General features: G+C 43.0%; 1 protein-coding gene across 3 annotated transcripts in view; it reads right to left on the bottom strand.

Moving 5' to 3' along the window:
• The window catches only part of LOC139413510 (AMP deaminase 2-like), a 50,800-nt gene that overhangs the window by 23,464 nt on the left and 1,397 nt on the right, over positions 1-25,939 (bottom strand). Inside the window, exon 1 of one of the 3 annotated variants that reach the window (XM_071160990.1) lies at positions 14,937-15,384. The exons of 1 other annotated variant lie outside the window; for it this stretch is intronic. In XM_071160990.1, coding sequence (XP_071017091.1) covers positions 14,937-15,384 — 448 coding nt within the window. Of the gene's footprint in view, positions 1-14,936; positions 15,385-25,939 lie in introns of those variants that run through there. One more of the 3 variants, XM_071160991.1, reaches the window with a different exon arrangement.

The following is a 25,939-nucleotide window of genomic DNA, read 5'->3' as shown; positions in this document are numbered from 1 at the left end:
GCAGGCAATCTCAACGCTGTGCATTACAGGGAAGACATCCTCCTCCCTCATGTGGTACCCTTCCTGTAGCCTCATCCTGACATGACCCTCCAGCATGACAATGCCACCAGCCATACTGCTCGTTCTGCACGGGATTTCCTGCAAGACGGGAATGTCAGTGTTCTGCCATGGCCAGCGAAGAGCCCGGACATCAATCCCATTGAGCATGTCTGGGACCTGTTGGATCGGAGAGTGAGGGCTAGGCCCAATCCCCCCAGAAATGTCCGGGAACTTGCAGGTGCCTTGGTGGAAGAGTGGGGTAACATCTCACAGCAAAAACTGGCAAATCTGGTGCAGTCCATGAGGAGGAGATGCACTGCAGTACTTAATGCAGCTGGTGGCCACACCAGATACTGACTGTTACTTTTCATTTTGACCCCTCTTTTCTTCAGGGACACATTATTCAATTTCTGTTAGTCACATGTCTGTGGAACTTGTTCAGTTTATGTCTCAGTTGTTGAATTTATTTTTTGCTGAGTTTATTTATGTGCAGGAGCTACACAATACTTTTTAGCTATTATTCTATAAGAGGAACAGGAGCTCAAGCAGTAGAACATTTGAGGTGCCCGTACTCAGCTCCGTTGAGTTCCTCCCGAAGTCAAACACTGATTCTTATCCTTTGCGCGAATAGCCTACAGCTGTGTCTGTCCCGAGCTCACTGGGGTGGAAACTCTGAGGGCCTGTCATGCCAAATAGTGTCCCCGTGTCAAAATGTGCCCCCCCCCAAATGCCCTTAAGTAGGTGTCATCGCTAGACAGACACAGAGAGAGGGGGAGGGGAAGAAAGTGAGAAAGAAAGGATTAAAGTGAGAGAGGGAGAGAGAGGTGGGAAGAGAGTGGAAGACAGACAGATAGAGAGAGCTGGAGAGAGAGGTGGGAAGAGAGTGGAAGACAGACAGATAGATAGAGATAGAGCTGGAGAGAGAGGTGGGAAGAGAGTGGAAGACAGACAGGTAGAGAGAGCTGGAGAGAGAGGTGGGAAGAGAGTGGAAGACAGACAGATAGAGAGAGAGGTGGGAAGATAGTGGAAGACAGACAGATTGAGAGAGATAGAGCTGGAGAGAGAGGTGGGAAGAGAGTGGAAGACAGACAGATAGATAGAGATAGCGCTGGAGAGAGAGGTGGGAAGAGAGTGGAAGACAGACAGGTAGAGAGAGCTGGAGAGAGGTGGGAAGAGAGTGGAAGACAGACAGATAGAGAGAGAGGTGGGAAGATAGTGGAAGACAGACAGATAGAGAGAGTTGGAGAGAGAGAAACAAAGAGAGAAAGACAGCAGTGCAAATGTACTTAGACTTGAGTATTTCAACAACTCTTCTCTTCCAACTTGTTAGGCAATCATTTGTACTTACGGGGGAAGGATGGCCAGCCACAAAGGAGGGTGATTTTTTTTTACTAAGGAAGAGAAAGAGGTAGTGCTGACTGAGATGCATGCTGGCCAATTCGGAGTGAAACGCATGATTGCCAAATAAATCTACGTTTCTTCTGACAGAGAATTATCAAGGTGGACAGCTGGGCAAGTGAAATAACCTTTTGTTAATCAATCACATTCTATCTGAAATTATTATGATTTCAATGAATGTCATATCAGAGAGCACACAATGTTTCAATTTGTCACTTTTTGCTTAAAGGTCAGTACCCTGACTAGCCTGCCAGAAGTTTGAGAGGGCAAAGACTGTGGCACCGGAGTTGAAGCCCATCAAAGTTGTTTCACCATGGCGTATGATCGGTAAGCGTCCCAATTCAAATTTTGCCCTGATAAGTTGTTTTGTAATGGTTGCTTTATTTGACCACAGCAGAGTTCAATATCATAGAATGTGTAAGTGTGTGTGTGTGTCAGTATCCTTACAAATATGAAAAAGTGCATACTGTAAGACAGATACGGGTAAGAATAACGTAATCTTCTCTCTAACACTTTAAATGTTAGAGGTGGATCTCATCGGACCCTTCACAAAATCCAGGAATGGCAACAGCTGGTGTCTGACGGCAACCAATCACTTTCCAAGTGGGTGGAGGCAAAACCCATTAAGGTCAGTACAGGAAGAGAACATGCATAACTCTAAATTCCCGCCTGTAACCCATTAAAAAGGGTGCTTGGAACCAAAAATAGATTTTTGTTTTGTATGAAACCCATCAAGGACGAGACTGGCGAGGCCACCTCCAAGGCGATGAACATCTTCAACACCCACGGTTCTCCAGAGGTCATCTTGAGTGACCGAGGTCATGAAAGCTGGAACAAGGTACGGATGTTATAAGTTATATTCTGTCACCAATGGTTTGTTTGATTTATTTTTGTTTGTCCATGGTACATAAGACATATTTCAATATCTTACATTGTCAATAGATATCGTAATTATAAAGGTAATTATTTTTGCACACAACAACAGCATCCAGGCCTCCACTGAGTAAGGACGGAAGCCGCAGCTGTTGACTGAGGTAAACAATGCAATTGTTTTGGAAGAAGGACGAAAGGAAGGAGAGGCCTAAGAAACCTCGCTGCTCTTTCGCTCCTAGCTGGGGTCACCATCTGTTAAGGTGAATATTAGAAATCTCAGATAATAACTATTGCATTTGCACAAAAAATAACCTGAAGCTAGTTTTAGTTTCCCTAACACTGATATTTTTCTCTTTGTCTTCCTAGGGTTACCTCAGTGGAAGCAAACAATCTTCTCCAGTTGGAGTGTTTGCTTGTTTACATCTCTGTCTCCTACCCTGTTCCATTTAACTCTGCTCCTGTTCTCCAAGAGCTAGGGGGTTCTGCCCAACATCCAGACCTGGATCCACCTGACGTCCTCATTACCAATCACCCTTCAACATTTCATTACATCATCTACAGCTACTGTTATTGTCATTATCTGCTAAGAACGTTTTCTTGCTCTAACATACTGGGCACATAATTATGTGAGATACTGCAAACACTCAGAACAAAGAGAGCAGTGCTTGGATTTTGCAGTCTCCCTCTTCAAGTCCACCTTCTGAGACTGGCTGCCTGTTGAGAACAAGTGACAGGCAGAAACCTCCACCCACACAGCAACCACCTCGTCAATATTCCACACACCAGAATTATGATTGCCATGTGTGTACAAAAAAAATTATATATATATATTAAATGACACAACTGTTTCAAAAAATAATGTTTATGTATTAAAATATTACATTTTGTCAGGTTGGTTTTCACAGCTGTTTCACAAGGTGTTCATTATTGTTTGTTTTAAGGTATCCTTTGATGGTATGTATTTGTTCCACATTATTGTTGTATAATAGGACCTACAATAAATACATATATTTAACCACAAGTGTGTACTAATGAGCTACATGAGATATATATATATATATATATTATCATAATAAAGGACTAGGGAAACAAGGGAAGGGCAGGTTAAATAAAAACATGACAGCCAGACAAGCCAGTGTATGTAAAAATGGATTTGCATATGAAAGGAGTGGAAATTAGCTGACTTGGTGATCTGTAAGGTAAGTACCTTTAATGTGTCAAGCAGATTACATGTTTTCTTTGCCATTTCCGAAAAACGTAGCAATGTTTAAGACATGTATTTCATGTTGTAATGTTAACAAGGTACCACAAGTAGTTCAAATTAATGTTTTCATTTTATTAGCTAAACAAAACTGGTTTAAACAGCGAAATTGTCACGGAAATCAGCCTTGTTTGCATAGTGACGGTGAAAATAACGTAATTTAGGCTGTAATGATCTTCAAAATTCGAATCATCGGACGCTAATAGTTTATCGAATCCCATTGTGATATAGAGAGAGAGAGAGAGACACTTTTTGGACGGGGGACATTATTTGGCATGACAGGCCCAGAATATTTTGTGGCATACAATGTTACAAGTTTGCTAGTGCAGCTTTGGGATGGACCCAACTTAATAGTTGATACAATATTTCAAGTTCATTGCAGACAGGCCATGTCAACCCAATGTGATTTATAGGATATTTATTTATCAGGATATGTTCTACTTGCAGGCTGCAATGTTTTTATTTGTTGGCTTTATGTAGGCTATTTTTTACATAGTTGGCAATGGCAAAAGAAGTTACTTTTTAGGTTTGTATCATTTTCATTTAGATTTGGATAGAATGTTGTTTAACCACATGACAAGGATTTTGAGATACGAAGACATTATTATGAATTAAACTTTCACGAAAATGTGCATATGAAAACCATAGCTGGCATGCAGATCGGTAGAAATGGTAAGAGAAACTGGCCTGCAACGTGAGAAAGACTACACGACGAGTCGGCAACCTATTACAGGCAACTTCAGGAGAGTAATGGCAGAATCTGTGAAAGCCAGCAGGAGCAGGAGGAGAATATTTCGGTCAGGTTCTCTGGCACCCTCAAGGTATTTGTCTTATTTCATCAAACCGTAAACTTAAAGCATCAGACAAGCTCAATGCATATAGTTTAATTTATTAAAACACATAGGGTGTGTCTATACGGGAAAATACACAAAAAATGTTGACCAATCAATTGGTCGAAAGAACAGACGACTTTCGGCCGAACAAGATGTTTTTTAGTCGGGGACAGCCCTCGTAAATATACACATTCACACTGAGCCACAGACCTGTGTTATAAAGATTCTGACTCTCCACACAGAGCACTGTCTGATATATGACCCTGAATACAGCTGCCCTGGGCTTGCAGGAATGTTCAGTTTATTCAGTGAGCCGAGTGAGGATCACTAAACTGTGATATTCTCCCCCCCCCCCCCCCCCCTCCCCTCCCTGTGTGAGTCAGTGCACAAAAGTGAGTGAATGGGTGGGTAACGAGCGAGTGAGCGATTGGGGGGGATATTTTTGGTGGCATATCAACCCAATACCAGCTGACAGAGATTTACCAGCACTCATATCAATGGGATTAACTGGAACCTCGTTAGGAGAGGTGGCCACAGCCCAGCCCCTAGGCGAGCAACATGCTTAACTGTACCACAACCATGAAATACAACCCATCATAAACACAGACCGTCAGCCTGCAAACCACCCCATTGGGTAGAGAGGGTCCAATGACCATACAGTGGGGTGTGGATTAGGCGCAGTAGTTGACTCAGACTGTATGGAAGGGGTGGAAGAGGGGGCCTTGCTGGGCTATCTGGTTACCCCTGGCAACATTCCCACCTGCCATGATGGTAGCCCTTGGAGCTTTGTTCCTGGTTATTCAAAATCCTCTGTTACCTCTGAACTATTCTTAGAAGTAGAGAGCTCTGGAATTTTCCATCTTAACACAGAGAAGATGCAACTTTCTGCTCAGGCCCTAGTTGAAATTGATGGTCAGAGATAAGACACATTACTTTGTCAAAGACTCCCTCTAGTGGTTAAAATAGAGAGAAGCATCTGCTTGCTCAGAGTTTATTTTTTATTTATTTTTTACCTTTAACTAGGCAGGCAAGTCAAAGTGGAAGAGGCAAACCAAGAGGCTCCACTTCTGTCAAAATCAGTCCACACAAGAATCAAACCAAGTGGGGATTTGGCCAACTATTTCCTTTGTTGTCAATTTGAGAATTATTTGATGGAATAGAAGTTGTAATCTTTAGTTTGTTACGAATGTATTGATATAAATGGACGCACGTGGCATCTCGGCAACTTTGATAAAAACTATTTTATATTAGAGTTTTGTGTCTGTTGTTCACTTGCGTATCTGCCCTCTCATTGGCTAGAATGTTCACACCTGATCTTGCCTCTTTCCACCTTTTGTGTTTGATGCCATTCCATTCGCTCCGACATGACGCTAGGCATTCAGGCCAAAGAGTTCAATCTTGGTTTCATTAGACGGGAGAATCTTGTTCCCTTTAGGGGCCTTTTGGCAAACTCCAAGCAGGCTGTCATGTGCCTTTTACTGAGGAGTGGTTTCCGTCTGGCCACTACCATAAAGGCCTGATTGGTGGAGTGCTGCAGAGATGGTTGTTCTTCTGGAAGTTTCTCCCATTTCCACAAAGGAACTCTGGAGCTCTGTCGGATTCTTGGTCACTTCCCTGACCTAGGCCCTTCTCCCCCGATTGCTCAGTATGGCCGGGCGGCCAGCTCTAGGAAGTATTGGTGGTTCCAAACTTCTTCTGTTTAAGAATGATGGAGGCCACTATGTTCTTGACCTTCAATGCTGCAGAAATGTATTGGTATCCTTCCCCATATCTGTGCCTCAACACAATCCTGTCTCTGAGCTCTACAGACAATTCTTTTGACCTCATGGCTTGGTTTTTGCTCTGACATGCACTGTCAACTGTGGGACCTTATATAGACAGGTGTGTGCCTTTCCAAATTATGTCCAATCAAATGAATATACCACAGGTGGATTCCAAGTTGTAGAAACATCAAGGATGATCAATGGAAACAGGATGCACCGGAGCTCAATTTCAATTCTCATAGCAAAGGGTCTGAATACTTATATAAATAAGGTATCTGTTTTTTATTTTTAATACATTTGCAAAAATGTCCCAAAAACGTTTTGCTTTGTCATTATGGGGTATTGTGTGTAGATTGATGAGGAAATATTTGTATTTAATCAATTTTACAATAAGGCTGTAACAAATTGTGGGAAAAGGGAAGGGGTCTGAATACTTTCCGAATGCACTCAGGGAAGTTTATGTTTTTTCCACCGTTCAGATATGTGTAATTGAAGTTGTTAGGTTTATGTTCCATCTGACATCCTGATATTACCAGGCTCTGACCACTAGATAGGGACAGTTCAACCAAAGCACAAAATAACATATTGGTTTCCTTACCCTGTAAGCAGTTTATGGACAAGGTATAACAGAAATCCATGCTTTGGTTTTATTGCCCAGTTTCAAAATGTTTTTTTTTTGCATTTGTGGCACAAATCCAAGGCAAGTCAATGGTACCTATATTAGCATTTTCACAATTAATGTCCAAATCATTATAAAGTACACTATATACAGTGGGGCAAAAAAGTATTTAGTCAGCCACCAATTGTGCAAGTTCTCCCACTTAAAAAGATGAGAGAGGCCTGTAATTTTCATCATAGGTACACTTCAACTATGACAGACAAAATGAGAACAAAAATCCAGAAAATCACATTGTAGGATTTTTTATGAATTTATTTGCAAATTATGGTGGAAAATAAGTATTTGGTCACCTACAAACAAGCAAGATTTCTGGCTCTCTCAGACCTGTAACTTCTTCTTTAAGAGGCTCCTCTGTCCTCCACTCGTTCCCTGTATTAATGGCACCTGTTTGAACTTGTTATCAGTATAAAAGACACCTGTCCACAACCTCAAACAGTCACACTCCACACTCCAAACTCCACTATGGCCAAGACCAAAGAGCTGTCAAAGGACACCAGAAACAAAATGGTAGACCTGCACCAGGCTGGGAAGACTGAATCTGCAATAGGTAAGCAGCTTGGTTTGAAGAAATCAACTGTGGGAGCAATTATTAGGAAATGGAAGACATACAAGACCCCTGATAATCTCCCTCAATCTAGAGCTCCACGCAAGATCTCACCCCGTGGGGTCAAAATGATCACAAGAACGGTGAGCAAAAATCCCAGAACTACACGGGGGGACCTAGTGAATGACCTGCAGAGAGCTGGGACCAAAGTAACAAAGCCTACCATCAGTAACACACTACGCCGCCAGGGACTCAAATCCTGCAGTGCCAGACGTGTCCCCCTGCTTAAGCCAGTACATGTCCAGACCAGTCTGAAGTTTGCTAGAGAGCATTTGAATGATCCAGAAGAAGATTGGGAGAATGTCATATGGTCAGATGAAACCAAAATAGAACTTTTTGGTAAAAACTCAACTCGTCGTGTTTGGAGGACAAAGAATGCTGAGTTGCATCCAAAGAACACCATACCTACTGTGAAGCATGGGGGTGGAAACATCATGCTTTGGGGCTGTTTTTCTGCAAAGGGACCAGGACGACTGATCCGTGTAAAGGAAAGAATGAATGGGGCCATGTATCGTGAGATTTTGAGTGAAAACCTCCTTCCATCAGCAAGGGCATTGAAGATTAAACGTGGCTGGGTCTTTCAGCATGACAATGATCCCAAACACACCGCCCGGGCAACGAAGGAGTGGCTTCGTAAGAAGCATTTCAAGGTCCTGGAGTGGCCTAGCCAGTCTCCAGATCTCAACCCCATAGAAAATCTTTGGAGGGAGTTGAAAGTCCGTGTTGCCCAGCAACAGCCCCAAAACATCACTGCTCTAGAGGAGATCTGCATGGAGGAATGGGCCAAAATACCAGCAACAGTGTGTGAAAACCTTGTGAAGACTTACAGAAAACGTTTGACCTCTGTCATTGCCAACAAAGGGTATATAACAAAGTATTGAGATAAGCATTTGTTATTGACCAAATACTTATTTTCCACCATAATTTGCCAATAAATTCATTAAAAATCCTACAATGTGATTTTCTGGATTTTTACAATTTTATTTTGTCTGTCATAGTTGAAGTGTACCTATGATGAAAATTACAGTCCTCTCTCATCTTTTTAAGTGGGAGAACTTGCACAATTGGTGGCTGACTAAATACTTTTTTGCCCCACTGTATCTCTGAAACTCACTTAGATAATCGCTTTGATGACACGGTGGTAGCAATATATGGTTATAATATCTACGGAAGAGACATTGCGGTTTATACTTAGAGTCATATTCCTGTAAAGCTTAGAGAGGATCTCGTGTCAAATGCTGTTGAAGTTAGAGGTCGACCAATTATGATTTTTTAACGCCGATACCGATACCAATTATTGGAGAACCAAAAAAGCTGATACCGATTAATCGGACAATTTTTTACAAATGTATTTGTAATAATGACAATTACAACAATACTAAATTAACACTTATTTTAACTTAATATAATACATTAGTAAAATCAATTTAGCCTCAAGTAAGTAATGAACCATGTTCAATTTGGTTTAAATAATGCAAAAACAAAGTGTTGGAGAAGAAAGTAAAAGTGCAATATGTGCTATGTAAGAAAGCTAACCTTTCAGTTCCTTGCTCAGAACATGAGAACATATGAAAGCTGGTGGTTCCTTTTAACATGAGTCTTCAATATTCCCAGGTAAGAAGTTTAAGGTTGTAGTTATTATAGGAATTATAGGACTATTTCCCTCTATACCATTTGTATTTCATTAACCTTTGACTATTGGATGTTCTTATAGGCACTTTAGTATTGCCAGTGTAACAGTATAGCTTCCGTCCCTCTCCTCGCCCCTACCTGGGCTCGAACCAGCAACACAACGACAACAGCCACCATCGAAGCAGCGTTACCCATGCAGAGCAAGGGGAACAACTACTAGAAGGCTCAGAGCGAGTGACGTTTGAAACGCTATTAGCGCACGCTAACTAGCCAGCCATTTCACTTCGGTTACACCAGCCTCATCTCGGGAGTTGATAGACTTGAAGTCATAAACAGCGCAATGCTTGACGCACAACAAAGAGCTGCTGGCAAAACGCACGAAAGAGCTGTTTGAATGAATGTTTACGCGCTTGCTTCTGCCTACCACCACTCAGTCACATACTTGTGTGCTCAGTCAGATTATATGCAACGCAGGACACGCTAGATAATATCTAGTAATATCTTCAACCATGTGTAGTTAACTAGTGATTATGATCGATTGTTTTTTATAAGATAAATGTAATGCTAGCTAGCAACTTACCTTGGCTTACTGCATTCGCGTAACAGGCAGTCTCTCTGTGGAGTGCAACGAGAGAGAGGCTGGTCGTTATTGCGTTGGACTAGTTAACTGTAAGGTTGCAAGATTGGATCCCCCGAGCTGACAACGTGAAAATCTGTCGTTCTGCCCCTGAACGAGACAGTTAACCCACCGTTCCTAGGCCATCATTGAAAATAAGAATGTGTTCTTAGCTGACTTGCCTAGTTAAATAAAGGTAAATAAAGGTATAAAAGTATATATGTATATATATTTTTTTAAATCGACGCCCAAAATTACCGATTTCCGATTGTTATGAAAACTTGAAATCGGACCTAATTAATCGGCCATTCCGATTAATCGGTCGACCTCTAGTTGAAGTAACATGGCTACAGGTTCACCTGCCTCATCTAAAGCCTATTCTTGTGGGAAGTTGCTATAGACCACCAAGTGCTAACAGTCAGTATCTGGATAAATTGTGTGAAATCCTTGATAATGTATGTGATATCAACAGAGGTATACCTTCTGGATGACCTAAATATTGACTGGCTTCATCAAGCTGTCCACTCAATAAAAAGCTTCAAACTGTTATCAGTGCCTGCAAACTGGTTCAGGTTATCAGTCAACCTACCTGGGTATTTACAAACAGAACAGGATCCAAATCATCCACTTGTATTAACCATATCCATACGAATGCTGCAGAAATCTAATCCAAAACAATATCCACACCCACTGGATAGCCATATCTAAGAAAACCAAAGTTCCAAAGACTGGTCCTAAAATAGTGTATAAGCAATCATACAAGAGGTTTTGCAATGATACGTATGTTAAATATGTGAAAAATATTTGTTGGTCCGATGTGTGTAATGAGGAACATCCTGCCGCTGCATTTTGAAATTGCCTCTTCCGGATACTGACAGGCAGCGCCCATAAAGAAACTGAATGTTAAAACGACCAAATCCCTATAGATAGATGATGAATGACAACCTGGATGGTAAATTACTGAGGTTGGTAGAGGAATACATGTCGACTTCTATTAGCCACATCTTCAATCTAAGCCTAAAAGACAGTGTGCCCTCAGGCCTAGAGGGAAGCAAAGGTAATTCCGTTGCCCAAAAATAGCAGAGCACCCTTTGATGGTGCATTCTGAGCCCTCTCCTGTACTCCCTGTTCACCCACGACTGCGTGGCCACGCACGCCTCCAACTCAATCATCAAGTTTGCGGACGACACAACAGTGGTAGGCTTGATTACCAACAACGACGAGACGGCCTACAGGGAGGAGGTGAGGGCCCTCGGAGTGTGGTGTCAGGAAAATAACCTCACACTCAACGTCAACAAAACTAAGGAGATGATTGTGGACTTCAGGAAACAGCAGAGGGAACACCCCCCTATCCAGATCGATGGAACAGTAGTGGAGAGGGTAGTACATTTTAAGTTCCTCGGCGTACACATCACAGACCAACTGAATTGGTCCACCCACACAGACAGCATCGTGAAGAAGGCGCAGCAGCGCCTCTTCAACCTCAGGAGGCTGAAGAAATTCGGCTTGTCACCTAAAGCACTCACAAACTTCTACAGATGCACAATCGAGAACATCCTGTCGGGCTGTATCACCGCCTGGTACGGCAACTGCTCCGCCCACAACCGTAAGGCTCTCCAGATGGTAGTGAGGTCTGCACAACGCATCACCGGGGGCAAACTACCTGCCCTCCAGGACACCTACACCACCCGATGTCACAGGAAGGCCATAAAGATCATCAAGGACAACAACCACCCGAGCCACTGCCTGTTCACCCCGCTATCATCCAGAAGGCGAGGTCAGTACAGGTGCATCAAAGCTGGGACCGAGAGACTGAAAAACAGCTTCTATCTCAAGGCCATCAGACTGTTAAACAGCCACCACTAACATTGAGTGGCTGCTGCCAACAAACTGACTCAACTCCAGCCACTTTAATAATGGGAATTGATGGGAAATGATGTAAAATATATCACTAGCCACTTTAAACAATGCTACCTAATATAATGTTACATACCCTACATTATTCATCTCATATGTATATGTATATACTGTACTCTATATCATCTACTGCATCTTTATGTAATACATACTAGCCACTTTAACTATGCCACTTTGTTTACATACTCATCTCATATGTATATACTGCACTCAATACCATCTACTGTATCTTGCCTATGCCGCTCTGTACCATCACTCATTGATATATCTTTATGTACATATTCTTTATCCCCTTACACTTGTGTCTATAAGGTAGTAGTTTTGGAATTGTTAGCTAGATTACTTGTTGGTTATTACTGCATTGTCGGAACTAGAAGCACAAGCATTTCGCTACACTCGCATTAACATCTGCTAACCATGTGTATGTGACAAATCAAATTTGATTTGATTTGATTAACATCCTCTTCTTTAATGGAAGCTTCTCTAATACAAATTTGGTTGAGTGTGATGTACTGCAGGGCAGCCAGCTTGGACCATTATTGTTTTCTGTGTTTAATAATAACCTTCCAATGACCTTGAATTAAGCCTGTGTGTCCATGTACGCTGACGACTCAACAGTATACACGCCGGCTCCTACAGTAAAATAAATAACTGACACCCTTAACATTGCACTCCAGTGATTTTTAGAATGGGTAACTAGCAATAGGCTGGTGCTAAATATCACAAAAAGAAAAGCATCAATTTGAATAATGTGCCTATTGAGCAAGTTGAAGAGACTAAATTGCTGGGTGTCACCCTAGATAGCCTGCTATCATGGTCAAAACATATAGACTCACTCAATGGTTACTAAAATGGGAAGAGGTCTGTCCATGATAAGGCGCTGCTGTACTTTCTTGATATCTCAGTCAACCAGACAGGTCCTACAGGTCCTAGTTGTGTTGCACCTGGAACACTGTCCAGTTGTGTGGTCAAGTCAGGTGCAGCAAAGGAGGACATAAGCAAATTGCAGTTGGTCCAAAACAGAGCAGCTCGTATTGAGCTTTGATGTACACAAGGAGCGAATGTCAATGACATGCATGTCAATCTCTCCTGGTTCAAAGTTGAGGAGAGATTGAGTGCATCACTGTTGGTCTTTGTGCAAGGTGTTGAAGGTACCGAACTGACTGTTCAAGCAGTTGGCACACAGTTCAGACACTCATCGGTATCACACAAGACATGCAACCAGAGGTCTCTTCACAGTCCCCAGATCCAGAACAGAGGATGGGAAACACACAGTATTACATGGAACTGTCAGCCACCCCAGGTAACTCAGCTAGCAATAAAATCATGTAAAAATAAAATAACACCTTACAGCATGACTGGTACAGCGAAGAGACACACAGACATTTTAATACATTTTGTATTGTATTTTACATTGTATTATGTATGTGATACGTGATTGGGATACGACTGTGCTATTTGGCTGTCTCGCCTGGCTATCATAATATGAATGCACTAGCTGTGGGTCGCTCTGGATAGGAACTTCTGCTAAATGGCTAAATTGTAATGTAAATGTTGTGCTATGTATGTATATTTATATTATGTATTTATTTGTTGTGTTGTTTCCTGTTTGGAGCCCAGTAAGTGTAGCCACTGCCTCGGCAGCAGCTAATTGGCGATCCTAACAAAATACTAACTAAAGGGCCCCTCGGCCTCCAGCTAGAAATAAAAGGTTTGCAGAAGTCCATGAAAAAGGAACCACTCTCAATGGTCTCTTCCTCTCCCAATGTGACTGGACATATTTGTATTTTGAGTGAATGCATCGCAGTAGAGTCAAACCAACCCCTGTGTGACATAGCATCGCTTGTATAAACAGCCAGAGGGGCCATTGTCATGGTGAGGGCTGTTTATGATAGGAGATAAAGGGCCCCTATCACTGTGCCCTGTCCAAGCTCACTGGGGGAGATATGGAGGGGCTGGAAGACGTGCTGTCCCACTCCCAGCCAGGCTGTCCTCTGATAAACCATCCTGGCCACACAGAGAGAGGTGTAGGGAGATCAGGGGCCCCCAGCCCGGAAGGCACCATCTTTTTATCTTAATAGCCGCACCATGCCGACTCCGCTACAATATTTGAAGTATGATACAAAACTTTTTGGGAAACTTAAAGCAAATAATGTTGATAAAGAATCTGCTTAGCTACTTCAGGCTCTCGTGATTGATTCAGTCTATTATTTTGGAAAGTTGCTCTAGATCACCAAGTGCTAACAGTCAGTATCTGGATAATGTGTGTAGAATCCTTGATAATGTATGTGATATCAACAGAGAGGTATACTTTCTGGGTGACCTAAATATTGACTGGCTTCATTCATCAAGCGGTTATGTATGTGATACGTGATTGGGATATGACTGTGCTATTTGGTTGTCTCGCCTGGCTATCATAATATGAATGCACTAGCTGTGGGTCGCTCTGGATAGGAACTTCTGCTGAATGGCTAAATGTAAATGTAAATGTAGTGCTATGTATGTATATTTATATTAGGTATTTGTTGTGTTGTTTCCTTGTTTGGACTCCATGGTGAGGGCTGTGATGATAGGAGATAAAGGGCCCCTATCACTGTGCCCTGTCCAAGCTCACTGGAGGAGATATGGAGGGGATGGAAGACTTGTGTCATGCACATGGACACTATAAGTACATTCTTGAATTTAAAAAAAAAGGACTGTGTGCAAGGAGGGCCTTTAGGTTTAAACACTGCTTTGAACTTCTCTCCTTCAAAGCCTCTCCTACACTAGAGTCAAGCATCATCAGCAGGCCAACCAAGTCCCTACTCCTACACTGAGTTGCTACAGTGGGTATTACTGGGAGATTCAGTACCTTAATGCTAAAGCAATGATAAAAACATCACACTTTTAATCAATCTGTCTGGCGATTCCATCTGCTGCTGTTGGTGAATAACAACCTTGATTAGGCTATTAGAAACAATCAGGCAAGCCACATTCCATGATTACCCATGCATTTACCAAGCATGTATTTTTTCAAATAAATACAGAAGGAAAACCCCTTTTTACAGTACTTTGTACTACATCCTCTTCACAGTCAGTGTAATATAGTACAAGTCAAAGTGATTGCAAAACTCCCATTAGAACGTAGGCCTAAGAACAAACTCAGAGTATCAGAGAAAGAACATTAAGATATCCACTTCTGTTTCCTTTAACATTGAGTGCCTTCACACTACTACACTAGCAAATGTGTCAATTCGACTCCAGATGTGCCCCCCCCCTTTAACCCCTGCATTCCTTTACTCCTCTCTCTGGGAACCCCTAAACCCACACCTCTCCACTCACCAGGGCTGGTGGTACTCTGCAGACTCCCTCTCTTGTGCAGTGGGGATTTGGGCTTGGGCTTCCCTTGGCCCTCGCTGGATGAGGAGGATGACATCTTGCTGCCTGTGCTCCTGTGACAGTCGGAGCAGAGTGAGACAGAGCTGCAGAACAGCCGGCAGGGAGGAGCAGCTGTGACACTAGCACTAGCTCTAACACTAGGGGGACTTTTTATGCATCTGGATGGCAGGGCCCATCCCGGGCCTGTGGAAGTCCTTCTGCAGGGCTGGTTCCTCCCCCCGCCTAGCCACAACCCCATCAGCAGGTCAGCAGTCAGGCAGCACAGGGGTGGGACACAACGCAGCCCAAGGTTTCCCCCTGCCCCACTGGGCCCCATCCTACTCGGTTGCCCCAGCAACCATGGAACAAGCTGACGAGAACCAATGCGGAGAAAGACAGCGGAGGAGGGCATTGCAGTTTAGAGTCTTCAGTGCAGTCAGTGTGACAGGCAGTAGGCCCTGAGAGAGAGACACGACTACACCACAGCAGACATGGTACAGCACAGCACAGCACAGCAGCACCAACAAGAGCACCAGAAAGTTTTTCTGTCTTCTAAAAAAATAATGTATGACAAATATCGTTGATCGGATGTTAAATAATGCCAAAAAAAATGGATGACATAGCTGGAAGCCAAATGAGAGAATTTAAGGTGGTGTGGGAGAATCCAACACAGAGTGCTTTATAATCAGACTAGTAGGCTCACAGGCTCCTTTCCTGGAAGATCTCTCTGGGGAGAGAAGGCAGGCAGGCAGACCAGCCAGGGCAGAGGGGTGGATGAAATTCTGCATGCCTGATATTATGGATTATAAACACCCTGTGATGACGCAGAAAAAGCTAGATACCTTTCCAGGCAGGCAGGCCAACTCAGCACTCCATGACATGCTCCAAACTTCCTGGCTGTATCACAACCGGTCGTGGTTGGGAGTCCCATAGGGCGACGCACAATTGGCCCAGCGTCTTTTGGCCGGTGTAGGCCGTCATTGTAAATAAGAATTTGTTCTTAACTGACTTGCCTAGTTAAATAAAAAAATGTTTTAACAAGACAGGAATTCACACTGATAAAATCAACAGTTTCTCTCTCTCAGTCCATACAAGAACATCCTTTACAAGGTAGGTTATCAAGACTAGAGGTCGACTGAATATGATTTTTCAATGCCTGTACCGATTATTGGAGGCCCAAAAAAAATCCGATACCGATTAATTGGCCGATTTTTATATACAGCTGAAGTCGGAAGTTTACATACACTTAGGTTGGAGTCATTAAAACTCGTTTTTCAACCACTCCACAAATTTCTTGTTAACCTCTCTGCACACCGAACCAGGTAGTGGGATGAAATTCGACAACATACGGTGATCGCTACATAAATAGTCATATTAAACATTCATGAAAATACAAGTGTCTCACATGTTTCGAAAGCCTAGAATCTTGCTAATCCAACTGCGATGTCAGATTTAAAAAAGGATTTACTGCGAAAGAATACGATGCGATTATCTTAGGATAGAGCCCCATAAAAAACAACTATTTCAACCAGCACAGGCGTAACAAAATCACACACTGCAATAAAATAAATAGTTTACCTTTGACGATCTTCCTCTGTTTGCAATCTCAATGCTCATTGTTACACAATGGTCTTTCGTTTGATAAAATCCATTTTTATAGCCTAACACGAAACATTTTGTGAATCGCTTGTGTCGTGAATTCCGTGAATTCCGTCCATTTTCGACGACACATTCGAGGTAAATACACACACAAAACGTAACTTTTCCAGTCATGTTTGGTTTCATTGCAATCAACTGGTTTGTTTGTAACACAACCAAACCTGATGGGTCATTTTGTGGGACGTATTGACTGAAAGAAACCGATTTGAAGACAACAAGTAATGACATCATTGTGCACCAATGATTTGCCCGCTGTTTCGTTGATTGACTGTATTTTAACCCAATGACCACTGATCGTCTTGAAATCTAGCTGGGTAGATAGCCAATGAGCTGAGGTAAATGGCAATATGTAATGTTTATGTGTTGGAAGACCAACCCATGTAGTAAACTCCGGCGTAAAGAGGTTCATTAAGCATTGACAATTCATACCGGAAGGAGCCACGCATGTTGCGCACAGCATTGTTTTGGTAAAGCGCATATTCAGCTGTATATATATATCAATCAGTATGGCGACTAAGTCAGGGAAAGCTAAATCTAAGTCTAGATTTACATATGTACACACAATTTTAGAAGAAATTGATCGAGGACGATTCATTTAGCGATTCCCAAATGGAGGAATATTTTTTGAACGGAGAGGACATCGTTTTGGACTGGTAAGTTCTTCTCATGCTAATGCCGTTGTTTGAAATTAATAATATAAAATATTATTTGTGAAATGAAATAGCCTATTTGAGGCTGTTGAGGGGAGGGCAGGCCCACAACAATGGCCAAAGTGAAATGGAGACAGTAGATACAGCTGGTCTGTTGTAATATAATAAAGACAGTAGATCTAGCTGGTCTGTCATAATATAATGTTCCCTGTACTCTATATATATCTCTTTATTATACCTGTTGATACAGGGCTCATATGTGAAACTATTCTAACTGAACATTTTATTTCACAGTGACACTGACTCCGAATGGGAGCCCCCAGTGCCAAGGTGTCCATCCCCCACTGAAGCTGGTTCATCCAGCTCCTGCCACAAGTGGTGTTCATTTGCCCAAATTTATTTCTGCAGGCATGGATGTGCTATGGCACCTGGCATCAGCAGCACAATATTGTGTAGAGGACCCAGGGTCTTCCAAATATTGAAAGTGTTATTTTGTAAATGTATATTTTTTTTCTCATGTTTTTTCTCAATTTTTTTTGGGGGGGGGGGTGTGTTAGAATACCATTTTGGTATTTTGTATATAGTTATTCCATTTAAAATGTATAACTTCACCAATTTGGCCACTTGTGTGGGACACACTCATTTTGGAAGTTATCATTCTGAAACGTTGCACAAGTACTGTTGCCCTCATGTTTTTCACTGAAATTGTCCACATCATCCTATCTGAATGTTTGTTTTATCTTGTTCATTTTAAAGATGATAATACAATTAAAAGAAAAAAATGTTTTTTCATTGTATTATCTAAACTAGATCTATTGTGTTACATTCTCCTACATTCAATTCACATTTACACAGAGTGTTTTCTTGCAAATGGTACCAAGAATATGCATATCCTTGGTTCTGAGCTACAGGCAGTTAGATTTGGGCATGTCTTCAGGCGGAAATTGAAAAAAGTAGGGGGGTAGCTCTAAGAGCTAAGAGGAGGTTTTTAAGAGGAGGTCCAAGACAACTCCACATACCTCAGGGGTCTCTCTCTCCCTCTCAACTTCCTATTCATCCTAATGACAATTTTGGAAAGTTACTCAACATCAATTTTGTACCAAGCAAGGAATTTAAACGTTAGCTTTTTTACATACATATTGCACTTTTGCTTTCTTCTCCAACACTTTGTTTTTGCATTATTTAAACCAAATTGAACAAGTTTCATTTTTTATTTGAGGCTAAATTGATTTTATTCATATATTATATTAAAATAAAAGTGTTCATTCGGTATTATTGTAATTGTCATTATTACAAATAAAAAATATATATTAATTTTTTTTAAACATATTTTTTGATAAAAATACAAAATAAACGTTTTTATATATATATATATATATATATATATATATATATATTTTTTTTTTTTTTTTTTAAATCGTCCGATTAATCGGTATTGGATTTTTTTGGTCCTCCAATAAATCGGTATCTGTCATGACTTCCGCCGAAGTCGGTCCCTCTCCTTGTTCGGGCGGAGTTCAACGTCACCGGCCTTCTAGCCATCGCCGATCCACTTTTAATTTTCCATTTGTTTTGTCTTTTGTTTTACACACCTGGTTTCAATTCCCCAATTACATGTTCATTATTTAACCCTCTGTTTTCCCCATGGTTTTTGTGCGTGATTGTTTTATGTATGTTCCGTCCGTTATTTTGGGCTTGGTATTATGACATGTTATTGGAATATTTGAGTAAAGTTACTTGTGTTACTCATCTCTGCTGTCCGGCGCCTGACTCCTCTGCACCAGCTACACCCAGACCATTACAGAATCACGCACCTCAAAAATGGAGTCAGCAGGAGCAGACAACCCCCCTTTGGCGGTCGAGGAGCGCGTCCAGCAGCATGCGACCATGTTGCAACATCTCGGCACCGCCATGGATCGCGTGCTGCAGACGATGGACCGATGGGAGAGAGGAGGAGTTCTTCCAGCGCCTCCACCGGCACCACTACAACAGGCACCACTGTTCACCCCTCTTCACCCGGTCCCAGTGGGATTCGGCTCGCGCTCCCGAGGGAGTATGATGGGACGGCTGCCAGATGCCAGGGGTTCCTACTCCAGCTGGTACTCTACCTGGCGACCGTCCACCCGGCTCCTTCGGGAAATGAGATCGTGTCGCCCTCGTCTCGTGTCTCTCAGGGAAAGCCCTGGAGTGGGCCAACGGCGTATGGGGGGGAAGCAGAGTTCACCCGCCGCTTTCGGGCAGTTTTCGACCACCCGTCTGAGGGTAGAGCGGCGGGTGAACGTCTGTTCCACCTGACGCAGAGGACGAGGAGCGCACAGGAGTTCGCCTTGGTCTCATGGACCCTGGCCGCCAGCGCGGGATGGAACGACAGGGCCCTGATCGATCACTACCAGTGCAGTCTGCGCGAGGACATACATCGGGAGTTGGACTGCATGGACACCACTCTCAGGTTTGACCAGCTGGTGGACCTGTCCATCCGGCTGGATAACCTGCTGGAAACCCGTGGATGTCCGGATCGGGGCTAATTAGGGAGGCCACCGCTCCACTGGGCATGGAGGGCAGGAGGGTCACAACGACAGAATTAGTATTTTCCTTATTGATTCTCCTGCGTTTCCCGTGGTGCTGGGCCTACCCTGGTTGGCCTGTCATGACCCCACTATTTCGTGGCAACAGAGGGCTCTCAAGGGGTGGTCATGAAAGTGCTCGGGAGGTGTTTAGGGGTACCACATTTCCACTTTAAGGGTGGAGATGGAGAGTGAGCGCATTTCAGCCGTGCGTAATTGGCCGACTCCCACCACGGTGAAGGAAGTGCAGCGGTTTCTAGGGTTTCCCAACTACTACCGGAGGTTTATCCGGGGCTTTGGTCAGGTAGCGGTTCCCATTACCTCACTGCTGAAGGGGGGACCGGTGCGACTGCAGTGGTCGGCTGAGGCAGACAGGGCTTTGGTCACCTGAGGGCTCTGCTCGGCTCCCGTGCTGGCTCATCCAGATCCCTCTTTGGCGTTTAGTGGAGGTGGCCGCGTCCGAGGCGTCCGTGCTCTCTAAGCGCTCGGGTACGCCACCAAAGCTCCGCACCTGTGCTTTCTTTTTGAAGAAGCTCAGCCCAGTGGAGCGAAACTATGATGTGGGGGACCGGGAGCTGTTGGCTGTTGTCAAGGCTCTGAAGGTGTGGAGACATTGGCTTGAGGGGGCTAAACACCCTTTTCTCATCTGGACTGACCACCGCAATCTGGAGTACATCCGGGCGGCGAGGAGACTGAACCCTCGCCAGGCAAGGTGGGCCATGTTCTTTACCCGTTTTGTTTTCACCCTGTCCTACAGACCAGGTTCCCAGAACGCTAAGGCAGACGCACTGTCCCGGATGTATGACACAGAGGAGCGGTCCATAGAGCACACTCCCATACATCCGGCCTCTTGCCTGGTGGCACCGGTGGTGTGGGAGCTGGACGCGGACATCAAGCGGGCGTTACGTACAGAGCCCACTCCTCCCCAGTGTCCAGCTGGGCGTCTGTACGTTCCGTCTGCTGCCCGCGACCGTTTGATCTATTGGGCCCACAAGTCACACTTCACTGGTCGGACAGTGCGCTCTCTTAGTGGGAAGTACTGGTGGTCCACCTTGGCCAAGGACGTGAGGGATTATGTTTCCTCCTGCTCGGTGTGTGCCCAGTGCAAGGCACCTAGGCACCTGCCCAGAGGGAAGTTACAGCCCGTTCCACAACGGCCGTGGTCGCACCCATCGGTGGACTTCCTCACGGATCTGACTCCTCTGCACCAGCTACACCCAGAACATTACAGTATCGGTATCGGTGTTGAAAAATCATAATTGGTCGACCTCTAGTGGCAACACTAAGTCTGAATATTACTGTTACATTGCACAACCTTCAATGTTATGTCATCATTATGTAAAATTCTGGCAAATTAATTATGGTCTTTGTTAGGAAGAAATGGCCTTTCAACAGTTTGCAACGAGCCAGGCGGCACAATCTGCTGCAAATACCCGGACTCTGCTTGCACTGAACGCAAGAGAAGTGACACAACTTCCCTAGTTAATATTGCCTGCTTACATGACTTTCTTTTAACTACATATGCAGGTTTTAAAAAATATACTTGTGTATTGATTTTAAGAAAGGCATTGATGTTTATTGTTAGGTACATTACTCAACGATTGTGCTTTTTTTCTCGAATGCACTTTTGTTAAATCATCAAGTTGAAGTAGGGTGTGATTCGATGATAAATTAACAGGCACCGCATTGATTATATGCAACACATAACAAGCTAGTTAACCTAGTAATATCATCAACCATGTGTAGTTAACTAGTGATTGTGAAGATTGATTGTTTTTTTTTTTTTATAAGATAAGTTTAACGCTACCTAGCAACTTACCTTGGTTCCTTGCAGCCACAAGGTCCTTTTGATGCTGCATTCACGTAACAGGTGGTCAACCTGCCACGCAGTCTCCTCATGGATTACAATGCTGGGTGCTGACTTCTCCCCCTCTCCCTCCCTGAAGTGTAGCTACACGGCTAGAAACAGAGGCCTACATTTTTTCCATGGAAAAAATACATCACCCAAAAGCCCCAAGTCTATGGCAGGCAATGAAGACAAATGATGCCAACACTATCTAACAGTCCTTAACCTGAAAATTGGAGGATTGTTATTGGGAATTCCTCAGGTTCTTATTCCTTCCTCTGTGCTTTTCTTTCAAGCTCTGCTGGTCATGCTGGACAAGAACTGTTACTTGCTTTGCTCTCAGGAACAGGGCGCCATTGAAAATAGTGATTACTGGGGTAGTGGTATAGTGGCCATTGAAAATAGTGATTACTGGGGTAGTGGTAAGGATGGAGGTAGATCAACTGAAGTCGAAAATTCCCGGTGTGAAGCCCGCCATTTGGTGCGACTCAGACCCGGGGGCGAGCATGGTGGAATAGAAGAGTCACCGCCTGTCCTTTTGAGTTTTGATGCTAAGTCTTTACCTGACAAAGTAATGCTAGGATATATCAGCTATCCCGTACAAGGTTTTGTGCCAAACCCACTATGGTATTTCAGGTGCCAAGCTTATGGTCATGGTTGCAGCAGGGTGTAGGAGGGAGATTCCTAGATGTGAGAAGTATGCATGAGACAAAGGAATGTGTAGTATCGGTGAAAGAAGCGGGATGTGTTAACTGTAGGGATGCCCATGTTGCTGGGGATCAGAAGTCGTGTTGTCACAATACCAACATTTTACTAACAATATGATACCAGGCCAAGTATCATGATACCGGTTAGTATCACAAGACCACTGGGGGGAAAAAAATCCAGATTGGTCTTAATGTCCTGTTCACCCCGTCCCTGACACTTGTACCTGTTGTCTAAACATTATGCACATGTGCCAAACAAAAAAACCTGTCACTGATATTCACACTTCTACTCAATACAACACATATTGAATTTAACTGCACACTGTATAATAGAATACTGCATAGAATGGTTCATTTGCTCATATTTGCAAAGGCCTACCTGTGATTTTGCTGGAGGAATGAGAATAAGGAATATTCATGCATAATGACCTGCATGTCATTGTGTCAATATGGTGAAAGCACTGCATGGAACCTTCACTCTTCAGTTAACACACACACACTCTCTCTCCATCACTCTCATAAACACACACCACTCCATCTCTCTCCCACCAACCATTGACACTGCTCCCACCTGTAAAAGGCACCAAACAGAATGTAAGGAGCACCAGAAAGAGATAGATTTTTATAATTTAGGCTTACATTAGGCCTATATGAATCCTACCTTTGAAGCACATAGCAGATAATTTTCCTTCCTTCCTGTACCAATCAAATGTGTCTAGACCTACTGTCAAGTTACCAGGTTGTTAGATAGCTAGGTGACAACGTTGTTATCAAAACAATAATTTGAGGCCTGGGATTAGTTTAAAAACGTCCTGCGACATGGTTTGTGAAATTATATCAAATGCATGCAAAATCGCACAGGGGGAAAAAGGTAGCTCCAGTAATAGGAGTCATATTTGTTTTTATCGTTTGAGCTAGAGACAAGCTGTTTCCTTTATGTAAAGCTGCAAGCATGAATGTTGCAAAGCTGTTTTTCCACTCTGGCACGGCTGTGGGACAGCGAACTTGCAAAGCCTATCAGACTGGCCTGTGTATAGAGCGATTTCAGTGTAAACATTAATAGTATTTGAATTCCATAATTTCACATTTGTATTAGGATATTGAATTTGAATATAATTGTCTTATTTTTTATCATTTAAATAATTAATTGAACTTGTATTTCATTATTTGAAAGTGAATTGAGTGAATATTGTATTCAGTTTAAATTCTAAAATTAAATATTTATATATTCAGTATGGTAGATATTCAATGTCTGTGTATCAAGTTTACAAACTATAACTTCAAGTTTATCAAAGTTTCATATATTCAATCAATCATATTCAGTTTTCAAATGCAGTTCTCTAAATTCGGATTCAAAACCAGAGACAACATCCTGGTACTTTGCCAGCAAGGAAAGGTAGAATAGAACAGATAGAATCAAACGGTTACTGTGATAAAACAGGAGCTTCTGGTGGTTTCTGAAACCGATGTGGCATGTTTCATTTATTTTCTTCCCATGAATTTGGCTCTAGCGTTTGAACCGTTTTGGTAAGACTCTGGAACATGGACGTGCCTTCTGTTTCCCTCTATGATCACAGGCCAACTTAGAAGGGAGTGTCACAAAAACCACAGTTTGGCCCCCATAAGAATATACAGTAAGTAGTTGAATAGCCCTGTTATAGCCCTTCTAAGGATAGCTTTTTCACTCCATATTTAATCTTGATCTTGTGACTGACTGGGTTCGAACCAGGTCTCCTAAATTTTACAAGACCGTGTTAGCACACTTAGCTAAAGGCTATAGGGATAAGTTCAGGACATTCATTTAAATGACGACACGCTGCTGCTAGGCAAGTAGCCTAGCAGTTAAGATTGTTGGGCCAGTAACCGAAAAGTTTCTGGGTCGAATCCCCGAGCGTATTAGGTGAAAAATCTGTTGAAGAGCCCTTGAACAATGCACTTAACCCTGATTACTCCTGTATGTCGTTATGGATAAGAGTGTCTGCTAAATTACAAAAATGTAAATGCTTAACAAGTACAGCTTCCCCCTGATTCAGCTCATACCAAGACTTGAACTCGGGACATCTTCCTCACAAACACACATGACCACCCACCTGAAGTGTTCCAATCCACCATGCTATTGAAAAAGGGCTTCTTCAATTGCGCAAGGGGAGACACTGAGTGAGTTTCACAGATCCCCATTAGCTACATTCACCCCCTAAACTCACTCCCCAGTGGTTGAACAAGTGCAACTGTAGATCCAGGTCCAGTGGCTCCACTATAAAGGCTTCACGCTGCCTGCTTGGCTAGTACAGCTTCCCCCTGATTCAGCTCATATGGAGACTCGAACTCAGGACCTCTAACAGCCCTCCAGAAGCATTCCAACACATCGTGCTATTAAAAAAGGCATTATTTAATTGCGCAAGGGGTGACACATCAGGCTGATGAGTGAGGTTCACATATGTCCATCTGCTACACTAATAACTAAGATCCAACAAGGCTACTCATCAAAAGAGCATAGTTTGGGGATCCATGCTTATGTGATGAAAACCTTGCCTGAGACCTGAAGACATGTTAGTTTGAAAGGTTTTAGTTTGTGTTAGACGTGTTAGTTTCAAGTCTCCAGCAAGGATAGTCATTATAAGGTTAACATGTGACTTACTAGGTCAAAACTGTTGAGCTAAAGCCTAGGCATTGGTCCTGTGACTTGGATGGGTCTCAAAGGTGGGTGAAGTGTAACACAGCTTGTGTGATGAGTAACATGTCTGAGACCTGAAAAGTTGCACTGTTTGATACACAGGAGACCTGGGTTAGAACCCCATCGGTCAATCTAACACAAATCTGTAGATCTCTGGCAAGGATGCTCATTACATAAGCATGGATCACCAAACCACCTCTGTTGCACTCTCTTTAAATGGGGTGCACAGATCCTTCTGCTTCTATTTGCCTCAGAAAGTGTTGTTATGCAGTAGGCCTGATATTCGAACCCAGTAGGGTATATTGGTGCCATGATCACTGAGTATGAGGTCAAAGTGTGGTGAACTGTAACTGAGGTGGTTCGATGAACCACGCTCTTTTGACGAGTAACCTTGCTCGACTCATCCCTATGGGCTTTAGCTAAGTGGGCTAACACAGTCTTGTGACATGCAGGAAACCTGGTTCAAACCCAGTCAGTCACAAGAGCAAGATGAAATAGGGAGCTGAAAAGCTATCCTTAGAAGGTTTATGACATTGCTATTCAACTGTATTCCTATGGAGGCCAAATTGTTTTTGTGACACTCCCTTCTAGTACGACCTGTGATCATCATAGAGTGGAACAGAAAGCATGTCCATGTTCCAGAGAGTCTTAGCTTTCAGGAATGGGGTCATAATCGTATATAGCCGAAACGGTTAGAATGCTAAAGCCAAATTCATAAGAAGAAAATAAATTCAACATGCTACATTGGCTTCAGAAAGCCCCAGAAGCTTCCGTTTACCACAGAAAGCTTTGATTCTCTGTTCTCCTCTACCTTTCATGGTTGGCAAAGATGTTGTCTTTGGTTTTGAATCTGAATTAAGATAACTG

Source organism: Oncorhynchus clarkii, chromosome 7 (assembly GCF_045791955.1).
Source record: "Oncorhynchus clarkii lewisi isolate Uvic-CL-2024 chromosome 7, UVic_Ocla_1.0, whole genome shotgun sequence".
Taxonomy (NCBI): domain Eukaryota; kingdom Metazoa; phylum Chordata; class Actinopteri; order Salmoniformes; family Salmonidae; genus Oncorhynchus; species Oncorhynchus clarkii.
This window is presented reverse-complemented; position numbering and strand designations above follow the sequence as displayed.